This window comes from Carcharodon carcharias, chromosome 20 (assembly GCF_017639515.1).
Source record: "Carcharodon carcharias isolate sCarCar2 chromosome 20, sCarCar2.pri, whole genome shotgun sequence".
Classification (NCBI taxonomy): domain Eukaryota; kingdom Metazoa; phylum Chordata; class Chondrichthyes; order Lamniformes; family Lamnidae; genus Carcharodon; species Carcharodon carcharias.
This window is the reverse complement of record NC_054486.1, coordinates 37,736,794-37,758,075: the sequence shown is the minus strand read 5'-3', so window position 1 is coordinate 37,758,075 and position 21,282 is coordinate 37,736,794. Positions and strand designations below refer to the sequence as shown.

The window sequence follows — 21,282 nt, the reverse complement described above, 5'->3', positions numbered from 1 at the left end:
TATGGCTGATCTGGTTATGGCCTCAACTCCACATTCCGCCTGTTCCCAAAAACCTTTCACTCCCTTGTTAGTCAAGGACCTAGCTCTGCCTTGAAAATATTCAATGAACCTGCCTCCGCCCCGCTCTTCGGGGAAGAAAATTCCAAAGACTCATGACCCTCAGAAAAGATTTCTCCTGATCTCCATCTTAAATGGGAAACCTTTACTTTTAAACTCTCTCTCCTAGTTCTAGTCTGTCCTGCAAGGGGAAACATTCTTTCAGCATCCACTCTGTCAAGCCCAGTCTTATATGTTTCAAGAAGAACACCTGTCATTCTTCTAAATGCCAATGGATAGAGGCCCAGCCTGTCCAATCTTTCCTCACAAGATAAACGCTTCCCTATCGCAGGTATCAGTTGAGTGGACCTTCTCTGAGCTGCTTTTAACGCATTTATGTCCTTTCTTAAATAAGGAGACTAAAACAGTACACAATATTCCAGACGTCCATTTCCGTTCCTAATCACTTGCTGTATCTGCATACTGACTTTTTGGGATTCATGTATCAGGACACCCAGTTCGCTCTGTACCTCATTCTGCAATTTCTCCCCATTTAAGTAATATATTGTTCTATTGTACCAGTCAAAGTGGGCAAGGCAAGGATACAATTTAGGAAGACGTGGTAAACAAGAGTACAGACAAGGCAAGAGAAAAATGTATTAAAATGGGAAATGATAAGCAGGCTATGCCAGGAAGGGACGGACAAAGTACAAATCTAAGAGTAAATCAGCAGATAAGACTAGAAGCTAGAAAAATAATAAAAGGAGAAAACTAAAGGCCCTGTATCTAAACGTATGCAGCATCCTAAACAAAACAGATAAACTGATAGTACAAATAGAATTAAATAAGTACAATCTGATAGCCATTACAGGGACATGGCTGCAGGATAACATAGATTGGGAACTGGTTACATGTCATTTAGGAAGGACAGGAAGTCTGGAATAGGTGCAGGGGTGGCTCTGCTAATTAATGATGGTATTAGCACATGAGAGGGGGATGACCTCAGTTCAGGAAACCAAGATATAGAAGCAGTTTGGGCTGAAATGAGAAACGATAAAGGCAAGTGGTGTACAGGCCTCATAATTGTAACTACACAGTAGGATAGAGTATAAAAAAGAAATAATGGGAGCTTATCAGAAAGGTACATCATGGGGGATTTTAACCTAGATATAGACTGGAAAAATCAGGTGGGCAAAGGTAACGTAGGTGAGAAGTTCATATAATGTTTTCAGAATAGTTCCTTAGAACAGCACATTCTGGAGCCAACCAGAGAGGGGCTATATCAGACCTGGTATTGAGCAATGAGATAGGATTAATTGATAACCTCCTCATGAAGACACACCTAGGGAGCAGCAGTCACAATATGACTGAAATTTACATTCATTTTGAGGGAGAAACAAGTGTGTTCAAGAGGAGTATTAATAAGGAGGGAAAATTTAGAGGATGAGAGAAAGCTGGCCTGTAATATAAATACAGATAGCAAGACTTTTGATAGATATTTAAATAAGAAGAGTTAACAAAGTGAGCATTGATGCTATCGAAAGTGCATCTTGGGAACTGATAATGGAAAGTAGGGAAATGGTGGATGAAATAAACAGATATTTTGCTTCGGTTTTCACCAGCGGACAAGTAACAACCCAGAAATAGCTGTAAAACAGGAAATGGAAGGGAGGGGAAGGAGGAACTTGGGAAACTTACAATCACCATGGAAGAACAAGTTGTTGGGAATGTGGGCTGACAAATCCCCAGGTCCAGGTGGACATCATCCCACGGTCTTGAAAGAAGTGGCTAGTGAGATAGTTGGTGCATTGGCTTTAATTTTCCAAGATTCCCTAGATTTGGGGAAGGTTCCATTAGATTGGAAATAGCAAATGCAACTCCTGTATTCAAAAAAAGGGAGACAGAAAGCAGGAAACTACAGACCAGTTAGCCCAACTTCTGTCATGGGGAAAATGCTAGAAGCTATTAAAGATGTTATAGTAAGGCACTTAGAAAAAACATCAAGGTATTTAGGCAGAGTCAACATGGTTTTGTGAAAGAGAAATCATGCTTAACCAATTTATTGAAGTTCTTTGAAGGAGTCACATGTGCTGTGGATAAAGGGGAACTGGTGGATGTATTATATTTAGATTTCCAGAAGGGATTTGATAAAGTGCCACAGCAAAGGTTATTGTGGAAAAGCTCATGGTACAGGGGGTAACATATTGACATGGATAGAAGATTGGCTAGCTAACAGGAAGCAGAGAGTTGGCATAAATGGGTCTTTTTCTGGTTGGCAGGATGTGACGAGGGTGTGCCACAGGGATCAGTGCTGGGGCCTCAACTCTTTACAATTTATAGAAATTCCTTGGATGAGGGGACCGAAGGAATGGTTGTTATATTTGCTGATAACACAAAGATGGATAGAAACATAAATTATGAAGAGGACATAAGGCGGCTACAAAGTGACATAGGTAGGTTAAATGAGTGGGCGAGGATCTGGCAAATGAAGTATAATGAAGGCAAATGTGAAATCGCTCATTTTGGCAGGAAGAATATAAAAGATTATCTAAATGGTGAGAGTGTGCAGAGCTTGAGATTCAGATGGACCTGGGTGTCCTAGTTCATGAATCACAAAAGGCTACTTTGCAGGTACAGGAAGTAATTAGGAAAGCTAATAGAACGTTAGCATTTATTGTGAGGGAAATCGATTACAGAAGTAGGGAGGTTATGCTTTATTTGTATAGGGCACTGGTGAAACCACATTTGGAGTACTGTGTACAGTACTGGTATCCTTATTTAAGGAAAGATGTAAATGTGTTAGAAGCAGTTCAAAGGTTTACTAGACTAATACCAGGAATGGGCAGGTTGTCTTATGAGGAAAGGCTGGACAGGTTAGGCTTGTATCCACTGGAATTTAGAAGAGCAAGAGGCGACTTGATTGAAACCTTTTAAGATCCTGAGGGATCTTGACAGTGTGGATGTGGAGAGGGTGTTTCCTCTTGTGAGAGAATCTGGAACTAGGGGTCACTGTTTAAAAATAAGAGGTCGCTCATTTAAGACAGATGAGGTGAAATTTTTTTCTCTGAGGGCAGAGTGTCTTTGGAACTCTCTCCCTCAAAAAGTGGTGGCAGCAGAGTCTTTGAATATTTTTTAAGACAGAGCTAGATAGATTCTTGATTAACAAGGGGGTGAAAGGTTATCGGGGGTAGATAGAAATGTGGAGTTCAGGTAACTTGAGGGGCCAAGTGGCCTACTCCTGTTCCTAATTCCTATGTTTGTATATTCCGAGGGACCTGGTGCCCTTGGTCTTCTAGGTGGTAGAAATCATGTGTTTGGAAGGTGCAGTTAAAGGACCCTTGACAAGTTGCTGTATTGCACCTTGTATATGATGCACAATGCTACTATTGTGCATTGACGGTGCACTGATTGAATGTTTAAGGTGGTGGATGGGTTGATGTCCTGGATGTCGTCGAGCTTCTTGAATATTGGAACTGTACTCATCCAGGCAAGTGGAGAGTTTCATCACAGTCCTTACTTGTACCTTGTGAACAGGTTTGGGGGAGAAAGGGGCGAGTTACTCACAGGATTGCCAGCCTCTGACTTGTTCTTGGAGTTACAGTATTTATATGGCTGGTTCAGTTCAGCTTCTGGTCAATGCTAACCCCAAGATGTTGATAGTGGGGGATTCAGCAATGCTAATGCCATAAATGTCAAGGAGAGGTGGTTAGCTTCCTGTCCTGTTGAGAAGATGGTCATTGTCTGGTATTTGTGCAGTTCGAATTTTACTTGCCACTTATCAGCCCAAGCCTGAATGCTATCCAGGTCTTGCTGCGTATTGAGGAATCATGAATGATACTGAACATGGAATAAGCGATGAGGGTGCAGGGTTCGTGGCGGGGACCAAAGACAATGGCTTCGGTCTTCTCAATATTTAACTGGTGCAAATTCCTGCTCCTCCAGTGCCAGATGCTGGATATTCAGTCTGATAATTTAGAGACAGTGGAGGGGTTAAGAGAGGTAATGCTGAGTGTCATCAGTGTACAGGTGGAAACTAATGCATTTTTGGATGATGTTGTGAGGGGCAGTATGTAGATGAGAAATGGGAGGGGGCTGAGAATAGATCTTTTGGTGACAGTTAGATAGCAATCCTTATTAGTAAAACTTACAGTAAACTTTACTATGTTACTGATAGAAAATTTATTTGGAAAAGAGGGTTTAGTGCTACAGTTTTATAACTGCAAGCTCAGTTCATTTTACACATATAACAAGTATGCCATCTTCTGGTGGGCATCAGAATGAGATTACAATACATCCATTATGTCATCTAACAAAGCACAGTTACCAAATTCAAAGAGGGAGAAGTTACGGTTTACAGGGAGACATTGTATTGCATTTTGGACATGTCTGCATTTTAATTCCCACTTATTTACTTCTCTTCCCTGAGCTGCAGATGGTAGAGCAATGGCAAGATACTTCAGACGCTGGAAATGCGAAGTTAAAACAGAAAATAATGGAAACATTCACTCAATTAGGCCACAACTGTGAAGGGAGAAAGAGAATTAATATTTTGATCATTTTCATTGGAACTGTAAGATGTTTAAACTAACAGTTTAAGCAAATACAGAGCAGTGGTGAAGTGGGAATTTTTCAGGTGCAGGAGCCCCAAGAAAATGTGTTGGTCATATCATTTCTAAATCTATCATTGTTTTCCTGCGTTTTAATAATTTGAGTCTCCAAACATCACAAAAACTAAAACAAAAACAGAATTACCTGGAAAAACTCAGCAAGTCTGGCAGCATCGGCGGAGAAGAAAAGAGTTGATGTTTCGAGTCCTCATGACCCTTCAACAGAACTGTTGAAGGGTCATGAGGACTTGAAATTTCAACTCTTTTCTTCTCCGCCGATGCTGCCAGACCTGCTGAGTTTTTCCAGGTAATTCTGTTTTTGTTTTGGATTTCCAGCATCCGCAGTTTTTGTTTTTATCACAAAAACTATGCTTAAGTGAAAAAGTGCCAGTAGGCATTTTATTTCGAACCATGTGGTATTTTGGAACATCAGTCTTTAACATAGCCAGAATTCCATCATGCAACAGTTTTACTAATTCAATCCTATTAAAAACATGAATTACAGAAGACTTTACTTCTGACTAGGGGATGGTATATGGTGGGGTCACTGCTTTTCTTGCTTTATATTTATAACCAAATCTTGGGTGTACAGAGCACCATTTCAAAATTTGAAGATATGCCAAGACTTAAAAGTAATGTGAACTGTGAAGAGGATTGTCATAGACAGGCTGGTGGAATGGCAGACACGTGGCAGATGAAATTTATGTCGGGAAGTGTGAAGTGATATATTTTGCTCAGAAGAACGAGGAGAAGTGATATAAAATAAATGGCACAATTCTAAAAGAAATGCAAGGGCAGAGGGTCCTGGGTGTATGCTCACATAAATTATTGAAGGTCGCGGGACAAGTTGAGAAAGCAGTTAATAAATTATACTGAACCCTGCATTTTATACATAGGGGCACAGAGTACAAAGGCAAGTAAGTTATGACCCTCCATAAAACACTTGTAAAGCCTCAACAGGAAGAATGAAGGTTTTAGAAAGGGTGCAGTAAAGATTTATAAGAATGGTTCCAAGGATGAGAGACTTCAGTTATGTATATAGAAATAGTCATTTGGTAGTAGAGAATTTGAGTATTGCTGAAAAGAGACATGTCTAAGCTTTTGGAGTTGTGATCAGGACTTTGCAAGAATACCAATATAAAGGGAAAACAACAATTTATATCAAGAGAGTGCTGATTGGTTGGCAAGTGGCATGGCCATGGAGAATGCACCACTGATGGTGACTGACAGTTAACTGCCCAGCATTGTTTGAAATTTAAACCAGGCAGCTTGACCCTGATTGGTCAAGGCATTGCCCTGAGTCAGCAAATGGCTGTCACTTATTCTGTTTAGCTAAAACAGGCACAATATATGTACATGTCCTGTCTGTCTACAAAGAACAGGGCCCTGTATATTAATTCAGTAAACACAAATGCACCACACTGCGCTGCGAGCCTAACTGACAATCCTAAACTGGCAAATCACGTCCAATGTTGGACACTGTGTTTTGACATTAGCAAGCACATGCTAGTTGGGTTCAGTTTGTACCCAGCCTGTTGCGAACAACAACTGGGACATGCAGTTTGATACGGTCCTCCAGTCTTTGGGACATACGGCCTACATACCGAGCATCACACTGGCAACGGAATTCATTTACCACATTACTCATTTACATGATAGGCAGAATGTCTTTTTAGCTTGAACGTAGCATCCTGTTAACAGTGAATACCATGTGCATTGCTACTGCATAGTAGCAGCATGAAAATGCTAGCTTTGCCTGTTGCTCAAATGTTTGAGACACCTTGCCCTTCCAGAGTAATCTGAGATAGACGGAACTTTTCAGGACTGAAAGTGACAGTCTTAGGCCCTTTCATGAGTTTGTGTGATACACAGTGCAAAATGATCTGATCAGGGTAGCCATTTTCCTTCAGGGTGCCTTTGACGTGTCTTATTTCATCATCAAGCTTACACAGTGAGCAAATGGCTCGGGCACTACTTACACGGTTGCCTATAAAACCAATCTTATAGTGCAGTGCAGTGTCAGAATCCCAATGCAAATATTGACCAGTGAAGGTAGGCTTGTGGTACACCGTGGGAGAGAATCCCCTAGCAGATTTGTCAATGAGTACGACAAAGAAAGGGAGCTCAGCTGCCTACCCCATTTCATAAGTGAATTTGAGCGCAGGATGGAGCCGAGAATGCTGAGCAACAACTGAAGTTACACATACACACCCACACGCCCTGCCCCCTCGCACGCGCCACCTCTCCCCGCCTTGCCCACGTCCCCGCTCCCTCGTACGCGCCCCCTCGCCCCCTCTCCCCGCCGACGCCCCCTCACATTCACCCACTTGCATGTGTCCTGCACCTCTCCACGACCCCCACACCCCCTCAGACGCGCCACCCTCTCCGTCGTACACGCTCCCCCCACCCACCCTGTCGCTCGCCCCCCCCCCCCCCACATCGCACACCCACCCTCCCACACACCCTCTACCCGAGCCGGCCCCTCGCACACCCCCCCTCCCCGCACCCCCCTCCCTGTCGCACACGCCCCCCCCCCCCCCCCCCACCATGCCCCATCTCAACCCCCCTCCCGCACACCCTGTCCCCACCCCTTGCACGTGCCCTCGTCCCACCCGGCCCCCTCACACACTCCCCACCCACTTGCACGCGCCCTCTCCCCACCCGGCCCCTCTCGCACGCTCCCACCCCCTCGCGCGTGCCCTCTTCCACTCTCCCGGGTGCCCTCTCCCACTCTTCCCCACCCCCTCCCGCGCGCCCTCTCCCACTCTCCCACCCCCTCACGTGCGCCCCCTCCCACGCGTCCTCACCCACTCTCCCCACCCCCTCACACGCACCCTCTCCCACTCTCCCCGCCTCCTCACCCGTGCCCCCTCCCACTCTCCCCCTCCCACTCACACACACAGTCTCCCACTTCACCTCACCCACCCCATTCATTCTGGAGGGACCGTTCCCTCCAGGACACCCTGATCCACTTCTCCATCACCCCCAACACCTCATCCCCCTCCCACGGCACCTTCCCATGCAACTGCAGAAATGTAACATCTGCCCCTTTACCTCCTCCCTCCTCACCATCCTAGGGCCCAAACACTCCTTTCAGGTGAAGCAGTGCTTCACTTGCACCTCCTTCAATTTGGTCTATTGCATTTGCTGCTCTCAATGCAGTCTCCTCTATATTGAAGACACCAAATGCAGATTGGGTGACCATTTTGCAGAACACCTTCAGTCCATCCGCAAGCATGACCCAGATCTTCCTGTCGCTTACTATTTCAACACACCATCCTGCTCTCATGCCCAGATGTCCATCCGTGGCCTGCTGCAATGTTCCAGTGAAGCCCAATGCAAACTGGAGGAACAGCACCTCATCTACCGACTAGGCACTTCGCAGCCTTCCGGACTTAACATTGAGTTCAACAACTTCAGACCATGAACACACTCATCCTCATCCCTTTTTTATCAATATTCATTTTAATTTCTTATTTTTTATCCACTTTTTTTTTCACTTTCATTCACTGTTTTATCCCCACCGTTTATCCTATTTTCTATCTTTTTCCCCCTCACCCCCAAAAGAGCCATCTGTCACTTGTTCATGTTACTCTTCCCAGAGTGCTTACCCTTGTCCTATTACCACATTCTGCTTTCTAACCTTAATATCGCCATCAGCACCTCCTTTAGCCAGTACCACTACCATTAACACCCCTTTGTCCATGACACCTGTCAATCTCTCCTTTGCCCCCACCTTCTATCCAGCTTCACCTGCTCCACCACCCCCCCTTAAACAGTATAAATTTCATCATATTTTTACTGCTCTTTAGCTCTGAAGAAGTCATATGGACTCAAAACACTAACTCTGCTTTTCTCTCCACAGCTGTTAGACCTGCTGAGTTTTTCCAGCATTTTCTGTTTTTGTTTAAGTTGTGATAAACCTGTATAAAACACTGGTTTGTCTCAACTGTAATATAAAAAATTCAGAGAGTGGTTCCATGGATGAGGAAATGCAGTTATGTAGATAGTTTGGGAAGTTAAGATGGTTCTTGGAGAAGTCAAGGTTAAGACGAGATTTGATGGAAGTATTCAAAATCATGAGGAAGATAGGGAGAAACTGTTTCATTTGGTGGATGGTTCTGGAATGGAGAACCAGAAGCACAGATTTAAGGTAACTGGCAAAAGAAGCTATGGCCATGAGGAAAACGTTTTTTTTTTAAAAACACAGCGAGTGGCTAGGATCTGGAATGTATTGCCTGTGAGTGTAGTGGAGCAAGATTCAAACATGGCATTCGAAAGGGGCTTGGATCATTATCTGAGAAGAAAAATTTGCAGGGCTACTGGAAAAAGGTGGGGAAGTGACACTAGGCGACTTGCTCTTGGACAGCCGGCATGGGTACGACAGGCCAAGTGGCCTCCTCCTGTGCTGGAACCATTCTATGATTCATTGCTGTTGACTGGCTTACATTAATTTTGTTGAGTCCCTCACCCTGATTCAATATCAGCTTCCTTGGAATACTTAGCATGCTCTTTCTCTACTGTAAATACTGATGGAAAGTAAACATTCAATATGTCCACCAGTTCCTTATTTTCACTGACAACATTATCAGTTTTTAAGGAACCATACTGAACCTGTTCACCCCCTTTTTCCTAAAGTTATACTTGTTTATACATGTGTTTTGATTTTGATATCCCTGACGAACTTTTCATTCTCCCTTTTTATAGCTCTCACTGCCTGTTTTGTCATCCTTTGTTGCTCTTAATATATTTTCCATTAGTCAAGACCTGTGCTATTTCTTCCTTTAATTTTTTGTTGTCTCTTACCTCTTGTGTGGCCATGGTGTCTTTTCTGGCAAGTAAAGCTCTTGTCCTTTAGGGATATAAACTGGTTCTGTATCACATTAAATTATTTTATGAACACCTCCCACTGACCTTCTGTCATTCTACCCATTAACAGATTTGTTCAGTTTACTGTGGACATTATCTGTTTCATCCTATTGAAGTCAACTTTAGCTATTTCTAGAATCTTAAAGCTGTTTCGCATCTCTCCTTTTTAAACATCACATTGAACTTGATTGCTAATTGATAAATGTTGATGCACTGTTAAGATGTTAACTAAATCTGGCTCATTAGGCAATACTAAGTTTAATATGGTCTGTCCTTTGTTGGTTCTAGGACATCTTGATGCAGAAAACTATCATGAGCACAGAAGAGATTCACTATCTTTCTGACATGCGATGGTATGTTTATCTCAATTCACATGAAAACAAAATCCCACATTAAAACCACTCTGCTTTTGACACATGCATATCGTCCTCTCAAAAGAGGGAGGGAAGAGGGGAGAAGATTTGCAAAAGAAAAAATCTCAAAGTTCTCAAGAAATACTTACAACTGGCCATCCTTCCGTGTGTAAAAGGTGACCGATTTGATAGTTGCTACCACGACTACCATGCATAAGGTGACAGGCACAAAGAGCATAATGACGTGCTTGGCCCCATATTTAAGAGTCAGTTCTTCCTCATCCCCTTCCTCCTCCTCCTGGATCTGCCTCCTGGCACTCTGAGATTGGCCATTGCTCTCCTGACAAGGTTCTTCAACACTCTGCCTCCTGCAGGCAAGATCGGACTGTGAAAAGGTTTTTGGGGGTTGGGGTTGGAAAAAAAAGTAACCATGAAAAGAAACTACTCAACAACAAAAAACATGACAATTTCTGAATCACAATGGTAAAGCTTGCAGCATCGGAGAGGTGGGTGGCTGGGAGGGGTGGGGAAAGGGGAGGAACACGCAAGGGTTAAGGGAGGGAGGGAGGGACAGAAAAGGAGGGGTAAAAATGCAAGAGGGAGGGGTGGGACTGCAGAGGAGGGGTAAGAGATAAGAAACTTCTCTTATACCTCCGACATCTTATTCTTTACTAGAATCCGGTTCTGCAATACTCAGCAATCCAGCATGAAGTTTCTCAAGACTAAAAACTATTATACAATCTTGCAATGAATGACAATGAAAAGCGCTGGGAACAGTATTGCAGTTAACCCTTTCCCCTCTAACAGGGAGTATTATTTGTCACTTCAACTGGATTTTTGTACTTTAAATTCTTCTGTCAGAAACAAGATCACAGGAATTATAATGGAAAGGCCCAGAACAAGAGTTTTGAACTAAAATACTTATCTTTAGAAAATGTGGTATGTGGTTAGTATTACATCCCATTGTTAAACAGAGGCTGCCAAGGAAAGCTTGGTCCTTTACCAGAAACTGGGTGTCTGAAGTTCACTAAACTCTTACTTTAATGACCCATTATCAGTTACCCAAAAATCAGTTAAACAAGCCCCAGTGAACACAAAATATCTCCTTTGTGACACAGCAGTATCTGAAAGCACAAAATTCACTTCCTCTTCAAGTAACTGGGCTGTTCCACTATTATCAACAATGAACAGCAGAGAATGAAATGAAATTGGCAGTAATGGGTACTAAGTTCATTTAAGATATTGGTGATGGTCATCCCTGCCCTTTTGAGAATTGTCCAAAGCACAGGCAAGGGTCAAATGCTCATGGTTGCAAGCCATGGTCAATGGCACAACCACTGAATTTTTGTGATGGTGAAAGGGGGACTTTGAGGGACAATGGCTGTTCATAGGCAGAGGATCCTTCGGGGAAAGGACTTGTGTTTCCTCTAAGCAAACATGAAGGGAAACCACCTCCTGTATTCCTTTCTCTAGTCATATTGCTTACTGAAGTTGAAAAATGGGGGGCACTTAGGAGCAACTGAAGAGGAAAGGAGACGACCACAAGGCATGGAGAAATGAGCAGAGAACCTGCCCTTAAAATAATGAACCTGTACAATAATGGAACGTGCAGGATTTTCAAAACTAGTTAAAATAGGAATGGTCCCTGTTCTGCCAGTGGAACAACTTTAGTTTCTGACAACTACAAACTTGTCTCCTATTAAACAACAGTACAATTGATTTATTAATCTAGGCATATGACTGATCTCACCAAGAAGCTGGTAATATCTTTCAACAAATATGTTGCTAGAAAATTTAGCTATTTATGGTGTTTGATCTGAACATTGATAAATTGCTCTGAAGAAAGTTAAATAGATTTATATAGAGATCCAGCTCAGATCCTGTGCTGTAACCATCCTATGATTCTACATTGTTGCAATTTTAAGAGAAAAACTTTGCATCTGTTTATGAGAAATAGTTACATGGAGGCAATTCTGAGGAGGATCATGGTCCCTTTGTATGTCGTATATATTCCCTGTTATTGTTCATTGTGACACTGGAGCTCAAATGTCTTCAGTGCTGTCTACTTTTGGGTAGATGGACAAAAGGGAAACTTAACAGCTATCAAATTCTTCCATTCTCCTTGCTTGCATCTCACTGGACTAACTTTAGCCAGGGATCAAATCTGGGTCATTCTTGTCTGTCTCTCAGTTTTGCAATGAGTTTAGTAGCCAAATCAGTTGGGCTGTTTAGCAGTCAAACATTAAGCGACAACAGGCATCAAGCTACAGGCATTTCCCTTTACTGTTTATCAATAAAACAGAGCTTTATGAGAACATAAACAGGAGTAGGCCACTTGACCCTTTGAGCCTGCTTTGCCATTCAATACAATCATGGCTGATCTTCTACCTCAAACTCCACCTTCCTGCACTATTTCCACATCCCTTAATTATTTAAGTACCCAAACATCTATTGACCTCTGTATTGTATATACACAAAAACTGAGTGACAAAAGAGGACAGAGAGGTGGTAGAATGAGTGGTCTAGGGAGGGCACTCGAGCTCAATCTAGACAGCTGAAGGCATTGCCACCAATAGTGGGCCAAAGGAAGTTGGGGATATGCAAACGGCCAGAATTGGAGCAGCGCAAGGAACTCTTATTGTGGGGCTGGAGACAAATACAGAGATAGGGAGGAACAAGGTTACGAAGGGAATTGAAAATAAGGATGAGAATTTTAAAACTGAGGCATTGTTTTCCAATGTCAGTCATTGAGGTGATGGGCGTACAAGATTTGGTGAGTCACGATACAGAGATTTTAATTTCATTTTTTGTACATTTATATTCAAATATTTAAAAAAACAACTTAGCTCATCAAACCCATTCTCCAGCAAATCATTGACAATTTGCCCAATCAGGCAAAGCAATCAAAGATAAATCCTCCAAGGCCTGTGAAATCAGTTCCCAACTCCCAAAATCAACAGAATAAAACAAATATATCAATTCAATCCTGCACCATAGATTGATCTCCGATCAGCCGCAGTTAAATCACCCAAGCCCATCCAATATCATAACCTCCCCAGCACAGTTAGTATGAGCATCAAGCTGAACCACACAAAACAGGACAACCAGAGGTTCAACCCCCAGTCAGTGCAGAGTTGGCATTCAGTCAGACTGGCAGTTACAGCACAAAATGGATTATAGCAACCTGAGGCAAGAGAAAGATAACACAATTGGATTAGATTGTGACAGACCCTGCTGAAAGGCTGACAAACATTCACATTCCAAGGTTACATTCAGAAGAAAAATAGCAACTTGGGACAAGGTAATGGCGAGCAATCAACTCCTTATTTACTTTGCAATAAACAAAGAGAAACATCTTAAAATGAAGTGTAAACATGAGTCTGTGTTGAGGACACAACAATCAAACTAAGAAAGTTCTTGGTTGATGTTAAGGTAGATAAACATCACAAACACCAAAGGTGGCAAATTCACAGCTGAGCCGAGTCAAATTAATTCTAACTTCAACCTTCCTGGACACTAGATGCTGTGCCACCCACTTGGAATAATTAGGGACTTGTCTCTCAGTTCACAGAGCCTTAAGGAGAACTTTCACAGCAATGAGCTTCTGATATATATTTAAAGGTGAATGATATCTCAACAATTGGCCTCGTTTGGTTAAACAGAACAGAAGCACTAGAACAAAAGTTTCAACCACATAAATAATTCAATCCTCCTCATATTCAACACCACACGGTTTACACGATTGTCTAGGAGATAGACACACTGTCTGCTACAGGACTAAATCATGACTAGAAGCTCCCAGATTCTAGTCTCAACTTGGAGTTCACCTGACATCAGCTGCAGCCATAATTAAGGTTCTACTTTTGGCCTCCCTCAAGATGCAATGGGGCTGGGGAGGGGATGTGTGAGAGGAGGAAAAAAATAAGAACAAAGGGAAAAATGGTCTCGACCTCTGTCACTATTCGGGGACGCTCATTGTCTTGTCTGTGGCTCTCTTCATGTATGCCAAGTCATTCAAGGATTGCTGGCACCTCAAGCAAGACAGCTCCTTATGATGGGGTAAAAAAGGTCAGACAGAGAACAGGGCCAAACCCCAGAATGATGGGTAACCAAAGAGAACAACCCAGATTAGGAAATTTAAAATAAATCAGAAAAGGCAGCTGGGAGAGCGGATGATAAAAATACTGTTTGTGAATAAAACCCATTTAACCTTCAAGCTCCATCGAACCAAAAATTCAAAGCGCAATCACTTGGAGTGCTATTAAGCCCCAATACAAACTACTGTACAGAAGTGACATGAATGTCCTAAATACTCAATCTCAGATATGCCCTCCACAACACTTTTGCACAAACATATGAAAAATATTTTCAATACATTTGCCATACTAACAATGTCACTAGAAAGAATCACATGCTATTTTTAATCCACTAACTTAAAATACCTAAGCTTGTGCACTAACCACAATGGCGTAAATGTTATACTCAGATTCAGGATTCAAGATGTGTAAACATAAAGGCAGGGCATGTAGAAGAAACAACTCAGGAAATGCATTGACACCCAGAATATTAAAGACTAAATTCCTAGCACATTATTAGGAATTATACATTTGGAGTAAGCAACCTATACTGGAAGCAAAAAGCAGAAAAGCAGAAGATCATCTTCCAGGTAAGCATTTTCAAAATTCAACAGGCCACATCTTGAGCAAAAAACAATTAAAGAATGCTTATAGCACAGAGGGAGGCCATTTGGCCTGTCATATCTGTGATGGCTCTCTGAAGGAGTAATTTACATAATGCCATTCCCCAGTCTTCTCCCCAAAGCCCTGCATATTAATTCTTTTCAGATAATAATCCAATTTCCTCTTGAATGCCTCGATTGAACCTGCCTCCATCACACTCTCAGACAGTGCATTCCAGAACCTAACCACCCGCTGCGTGAAAAGGATTTTCCCTCATGTCTCTATTGCTTCTTTTGCCAATAACCTTGAATCCGTGCCTCTCGTTCTTGATCTTTGCACCAATAGGAACGGTTTTTCCATATCTACTTTGTCCAGACCCCTCATGATTTTGAATACTAGTATCAAATCTCTTCTAAACCTTCTCTTCTCCAAGGAAAACAGTCCCACTTCTCCAATCTATCTACATAACTAAAGTTCCTCATCCCTGGAACCATTTTCATGAATCTTTTCTGCAACCTCTCTAACACCTTCACATCCTTCCTAAAGTGTGGTGCCCAGAACTAGGCACAAAACTCTAGCTGAGGCCCTGTTTTATACGTGTTAATTTAAATTTTCTTTTGCACTCTGACATTATTAATAAAGCCTAGGATGTTGTATGCTTTATTAACCCCTCTTGTAACCTGTCCTGCCAAATTCAACCATTTATGCAGATGCACCCAGATCCCTCTGCTCCTTCACACCCTTTGGAATTGTACCTCTTATTACATCTTCTCTCTCTGCATTCTTTCTACCAAGATGAATCACTTCATACTCCTCTGCATTGAACTCATCTGCCATTTTTCCACCCATTCCACCAACCTACATCCTTTTGAAGTTCTGCACTATCCTCCTCACTGTTCACAATGCTTCCAAGTTTTGTGTGATTCACAAATTTTGAAATTGTGCCCTGTACACCAAGGTCTAGGTCATTTATATAATATGTCAGGAAGAGCAGGGATCCCAAAACCAGCTCCTGGGCAACTCTGCTATAAATCTTCCTCCAGTTTGAGAAACATCCATTAACCACTACATTGTTTCCTTTCACACAGCCAATTTCCTCTCCATACCCACTGTCACATTTATCTCATGAACTTTGCTCACAAGTCTTTTTTTATGGCACTTTCTCAAATGCTTAAGTCCACATACACATCAACAGCATTACCCTCATCCATCTTCTGTTACCTCATCAAAAAACTCAAGAAAGTTAGTTAAACACTGTTTGCCCTCAATAAATCTGTGCTAATTAATCTGCATTTTCCCACATTAATTTAATTTTTTCATGAGTTATCATTTCTAGAAGCTTCCCCACCAAGGTTAAACTGACTGGCCTGTAGTTGCTGGGCTTATCTTTACACCTTTTTTGAACAAGGATGTAATATTTGCAATTCTCCAGTCCTCTGGCACCACCCCTGAGTTTAAGGAAGACTGGAAAATTATGGCCAGGGCCGCCACAATTTACATTCTTATTTTCTTCTGTATCGACGGAAGCATCTCGCTCGTTCCTATGCCTTATCAACTTTTAGGTACAAACATCCCATCCAATACCACATCCTTATCAATTTTAAAGCCTTCAAGAGTCTGAACTACCTCCTCTTTCAAAATGGCCTGCACAGCATCTTCCTTGGTAAAGGCAGATGCAAAATATTTATTTGATACCTCAGCCATGTCTCCTGTCTCCATGCATAAATCCTTTTTGGTCCCTAATCCACCCACTCCTCCTCTTATCACCCTTTTACTATTTATATGCTTACAGAAGACTTGGTTCCCTGTTACATTAGGTGCCTGGTCTCTTTGCATACTCTCTCTTTGCTTCTCTTATTTGATTTTCATTTCCCCTCTGTACCTTCTACATTCAGCCTGATTCTCAGTGGTATTATACAGCAAACATCTGTCATAATACACTTTCCCTTCCTCATTTTATCTCTGTCTCTTTTGTCATCTGGGAAGCTCTGGATTTGGTTGTCCTAACTTTCTCATTCATGGGAATAGGCTTTGGTCTAGGCAGCAAAAGTATTTATTGATATTATCAAAACAGAGTAATTCTGGCACAAACAAGTGACTGAAAAGAAAGTGCAGCCTCCATTGGAATTACTACCTGTTGTCAAAAACTGACTGAAATCAAGTTGAGTTACTTCTGAAACTGGGCACACCACGTTTATGCTTTTGATGACTCAAGCCCTATTTTAATCAGCAGCAGGATATTGTTCCTGATCGTTCAGAAGTATTGCGATGATCTTTTTCCTCAGAAACCAAATCCTTATAGAATAAAACAGCACAGGACGCAGCCATTCTGACCATTGTGCCTTAGAACCATAGAAAAGTTACACCAGAGAAGGAGGCCATTCAGCTCATCTTGTCCATGCCAGCCCGAGGACACCCAGGTGCCCTTTCTAATCCAACCTTCCTGCACTCGGCCCAAAGCCCTGCAGCTTACAGCATTTTAGGTGCAGATCCAGGTACTTTTTAAAAGAGTTTAAAGTTTCTGCCTCTACCACCAACTTGGGCAGCGAATCCCAGACAGCCACTACCCTCTGCGTAAAAAAGTTCTTCCTCATGTCCCTGCTACACCTTCTGCCACTTATCTTGAATCTATGTCCCCTGGTTCTAGAATTCTCTATCAAGGGAACAATTTTATCCTGTCCCCTCTTGCTATTTCCCTCATAATTTTGTACCCCTCAATCAAGTCACCTCTCAGCCTTCTTTGTTCTAAGGAAAATAACCCCAATCTATCCAATCTCTCCCCGTAGCTACACTTTTCTAACCCTGGCAACATTCTTGTAAACCTCCTCTGCACTCTCTCCAGAGCTACTACGTCCTTCCTGTAATGTGGTGACCAGAGCTGCACACAATACTCCAGTTGTGGCCACACCAATGTTTTATACAATTTTTTTTTTCTGCCACTCTCTCAACCTGTCCTGCAGCCTTCAATTATTTACATATACCCCAGGTCTCTCTACACCTGCACCCACTTACAAATATACCCTTTATTTTATATTGGGTTTTTTCCTCCAAAATGAATCACTTCACACCATTAGCAGAGCAGAAATAATAAAACCCATTCCAGTCCTAATCTCCCTCTCAAACATCTCTAAAAAGACCACCATAGGGAAAATCAACTGTCCTCATTTAAGGTTAATCCCTCCTCCCCACATCTTAGGCCACCACCCACTTCATTCATGTCGAGCTTCCCACTGGGAAAACAACTGCAGAACCTTGACAGCTCTTTAGTCTCACTCCCCTTGCTGTGTACATAGCCAATCAAATTTTTATTTTTCAAGTAATTACCCAATTCCCTTTTCAAAGTAACCACTGAATCAGTTTCCACTACCCTTTCAGGCAGCGCATCCCAGATCATAAATCACAATGTAAAGAAAGGGTCTCCTCATTACTCTGTCTCCCACCATTGTTTGTTGCATCAATAATTTTAAATGTGCCCCCTTGTAACTGACCCTCCTGCTAGCAAAAATTGTTTTTACTGATGATCAAAGTTATTTGTAATAACAAGAGATCATAAGATGTAAAACGAAGAGCATGAGGTCTCACCGAGTTGGTTTGGTGGCTTTCTAATGCACTCTCTCTCGGCTGCCCACCCTGAAAGACGGGCACAACCTGGGCAGGTAATTCCGACATCAGGGAGGTCCCACTGAGCAAATCAAACGGTCTCCCTCGTCACTCACGCTTCCTCCCTCGTCACTTTCACTTCCTCCCTCACTGCAAAGCATACAAGGGAAGAAAAACATTTCTGGTTAAAAGAATTATCCTATCTTCCAGGCAGCCAATATGGACAATATGAAGGAGGGAAAGGTAAAGAAGCAGAGATGTTTAGGGAGGTATTTCCAAGACCTTGATAGTTGAAGTCACAGTCATCAATGGTGGAGCAATTAAAATCAGAGATGCTAAATTGGTTAGAATTGAAAAACCACAGATCGAATGTTTCTAGGGCTGGAGAAGATTACAAAAATAGGGAGGGGTGAAGCCAAGAGACAAGACAAGGGTCAAGAGAGGTGGTGGTGAGTTACAGTAGGGTGTCAACATACATGGGGCAGGCATTGGGACTTTAAATGGTGTGTCAAGGTGCAGCATGTAGGTGAAAAATAGAAGGCAGCCAAAAACATATGCTCGACAACACCAGAGGCAACAGTGAGAGAACAGGAAGAGAAATCATTGTAAGTGATACTCTGGCTATGATTAGATAAGAATGGAAAGCAGTCCCACACAGCTGGATGACAATGGATAGGCATTGAAAGAGGACAGTGTGGCCAAATGCGTCAAAGGTCATAGGCAAGTTGAGGAGGACGAGGATGGATAGTTTATCTTGGTCACAATCACAAGGATGTCATCTGTGACTTTGATAAGGGCTCTTTCTGTGCTGTGGCAGGGGAGGAGTCCTGAATGGAAGGATTCCAATAAAGAGTTTCGGGGGAAGTAGACACAGTTCTGGGAAGTGACAACACATTCAAGGACTATTGAGAGGAAAAGAAAGTTTGGAGATGGGGTAGTAGTTTGTAAGGGCAAAGGAGTCAAGGGTGGGTTTATAAAGAGAGGGATGATGATGACAGATTGGAGGGGGGGGGATATTCAGCACCCAAGGAGAGGGAACCATTAATGAGGTCAGATAACTTCAGGGCCAGGAAGGGAAATTGGCCATCAGTTTATCCTCTCTAAAGACTTCTTGAAACCCATTAGAAGTGCAAGGTAGAAACTAAGGAGTATGGAATACAAGTGAGTGATAATGTGAAGGAACTTGCTTTTTATCAACCCAGAATATTAAGGAGGTTGCAACAAAAAAGAATTGATGTTGCATTAAGTGAAGATATTCTCTACTCGCAACTCATTCTCATATGCCCAATGACATGTAACCTCAACATTGCTGAGGCCAAGTGACTTAAAGTTAGTTTCTTGAAATAATGGCTAAATTCCAAGACACATCATCATAATATGTTTAATTAGGTGTTATGCTTTAAATATCCATCCAATTGTTAGGGTTCTGCAGAAAAACTGGATTATCACTTCTATCCTCTATGATTCAGAATATATCTCATTGTTCTTCAGCAGCTTGTCTAATTTGTTGTGGCCAAATCTTTACAATCTATAATTCAATACCCAATTAGTAAATATGGGATAGGCTGGAGAGCTCATACTGATTTACTAAGTTCAAGTAGCGCGTGACAAACTTGCAACCTTTTCTTTGGAAGGAGTGATCAATTCCATTATTGAACAACATAACACAGAAGGAACATAAAGTTTGCATGCAGGTACAGGAAGCATTTAAGGCAGCAAATGACATGTTCAGCTTTATTGCAAGGACATTGGCATACAATAAGTAAGTCTTGCTACAACTGTATAGGGCTTTGGTGAGAGCATACCTGGAGTACAGCACAAATTTTGTTTCCAATCTAAAGGAAGAATATACTTGCCTTGTAGGTGGTATAGCAAAGGTTCGCTGGGTTCCTCGGATGAGAGGGTTGTCTTACAAGCGGCTGAGAAAATTGGGTCTAGAACTCTTTGGAATTTAGAAGAATGAGAGGTGATCTTATTAAAACAAAGAAGATTCTGAAGAGGTTTGACAGGGTAGACACAGAGGCTTTTTCCCTATGCTGGGGAATCCAGAACACAAGGACAGAGTCTCAGGATAAGGGGTCAAACATTTAAGACTGTGATGACGAGAAAATTCTTCAATGTGTTGCAAATCTTTGGAATTCAGTTCTGTTGAAGGGTCATGAGGACTCGAAACATCAACTTTGCTCTTCTCTGCCGATGCTGCTAGACCTGCTGAGTTTTTCCAGGTATTCCTGTTTTTGTTTTGGAATTCTCTACCCTTGAGGTTGTGGATACTCCAATATAATAAAGGCTAAGACAGATTTTTGGTCTCTCAGGGAATATGAGGTATGGTCACGAAAGGATAGGTAGATCAGTCATGGTAACATTGAATGGTGGAGCAGACTTAAGATGTCATATGGTTGACTTCTATGTTGTTATTATTACAATATTCACATTAAAGACAGGCCTTTAAGGGTGATGTCCGGAAGCTCTTTACACAAAGCTTCCCCCCCACCCCCGGCCCCAGCCACCCCGGGAATGGGAAAGTGCACCCTCCCCGAAGGAAGGAGATGGCGAAGCGGACTCACCCGGAGTTGACCGACCCCCATGCTGTATCAAGACCAGCACCCACTCGCACTCGATCCAGAGTCCGACCCTACCTCGCATACGGTCGTCTCCCCTCCCACAGGATATGATCCACACTCCCCCGACGTCACTTCCCTCACAAGCATCCAGGCGACTGACCATGTGACCTGCGGCGCACGACGTGGTTTTTCGTTACAAAAATAGAATTACCTGGAAAAACTCAGCAGGTCTGGCAGCATCGGCGGAGAAAAAAAGAGTTGACGTTTCGAGTCCTCATGACCCTTCGACAGAACTTGAGTTCGAGTCCAGGAAAGAGCTGAAATATAAAACAAAAACAGAATTACCTGGAAAAACTCAGCAGGTCTGGCAGCATCGGCGGAGAAGAAAAGAGTTGACGTTTCGAGTCCTCATGACCCTTCGACAGAACGGAATATAAGCTGGTTTAAGGTGTGTGTGTGGGGGGCGGAGAGACAGAGAGGTGGAGGGGGGTGGTGTGGTTGTAGGGACAAACAAGCAGTGATAGAAGCAGATCATCAAAAGATGTCAACGACAATAGTACAATAGAACACAGGT

The 21,282-nt window shown here is 42.5% G+C and overlaps 1 protein-coding gene across 2 annotated transcripts in view; it reads right to left on the bottom strand.

Annotated features, from left to right (window-relative positions):
• The window catches only part of psen1 (presenilin 1), an 81,377-nt gene extending 60,519 nt beyond the window's left edge, over positions 1-20,858 (bottom strand). Inside the window, exons 1-3 of one of the 2 annotated variants that reach the window (XM_041214989.1) lie at positions 20,712-20,858; positions 18,127-18,294; positions 10,015-10,250 (exon numbers count right to left, since the gene is read on the bottom strand). In XM_041214989.1, the coding sequence (XP_041070923.1) occupies positions 10,015-10,250; positions 18,127-18,213 (323 nt within the window). In that variant the 5' untranslated portion in view covers positions 18,214-18,294; positions 20,712-20,858. Of the gene's footprint in view, positions 1-10,014; positions 10,251-18,126; positions 18,295-20,000; positions 20,087-20,711 lie in introns of those variants that run through there. The other variant, XM_041214990.1, reaches the window with a different exon arrangement.
• Between the last annotated feature and the right edge of the window lie 424 nt (positions 20,859-21,282).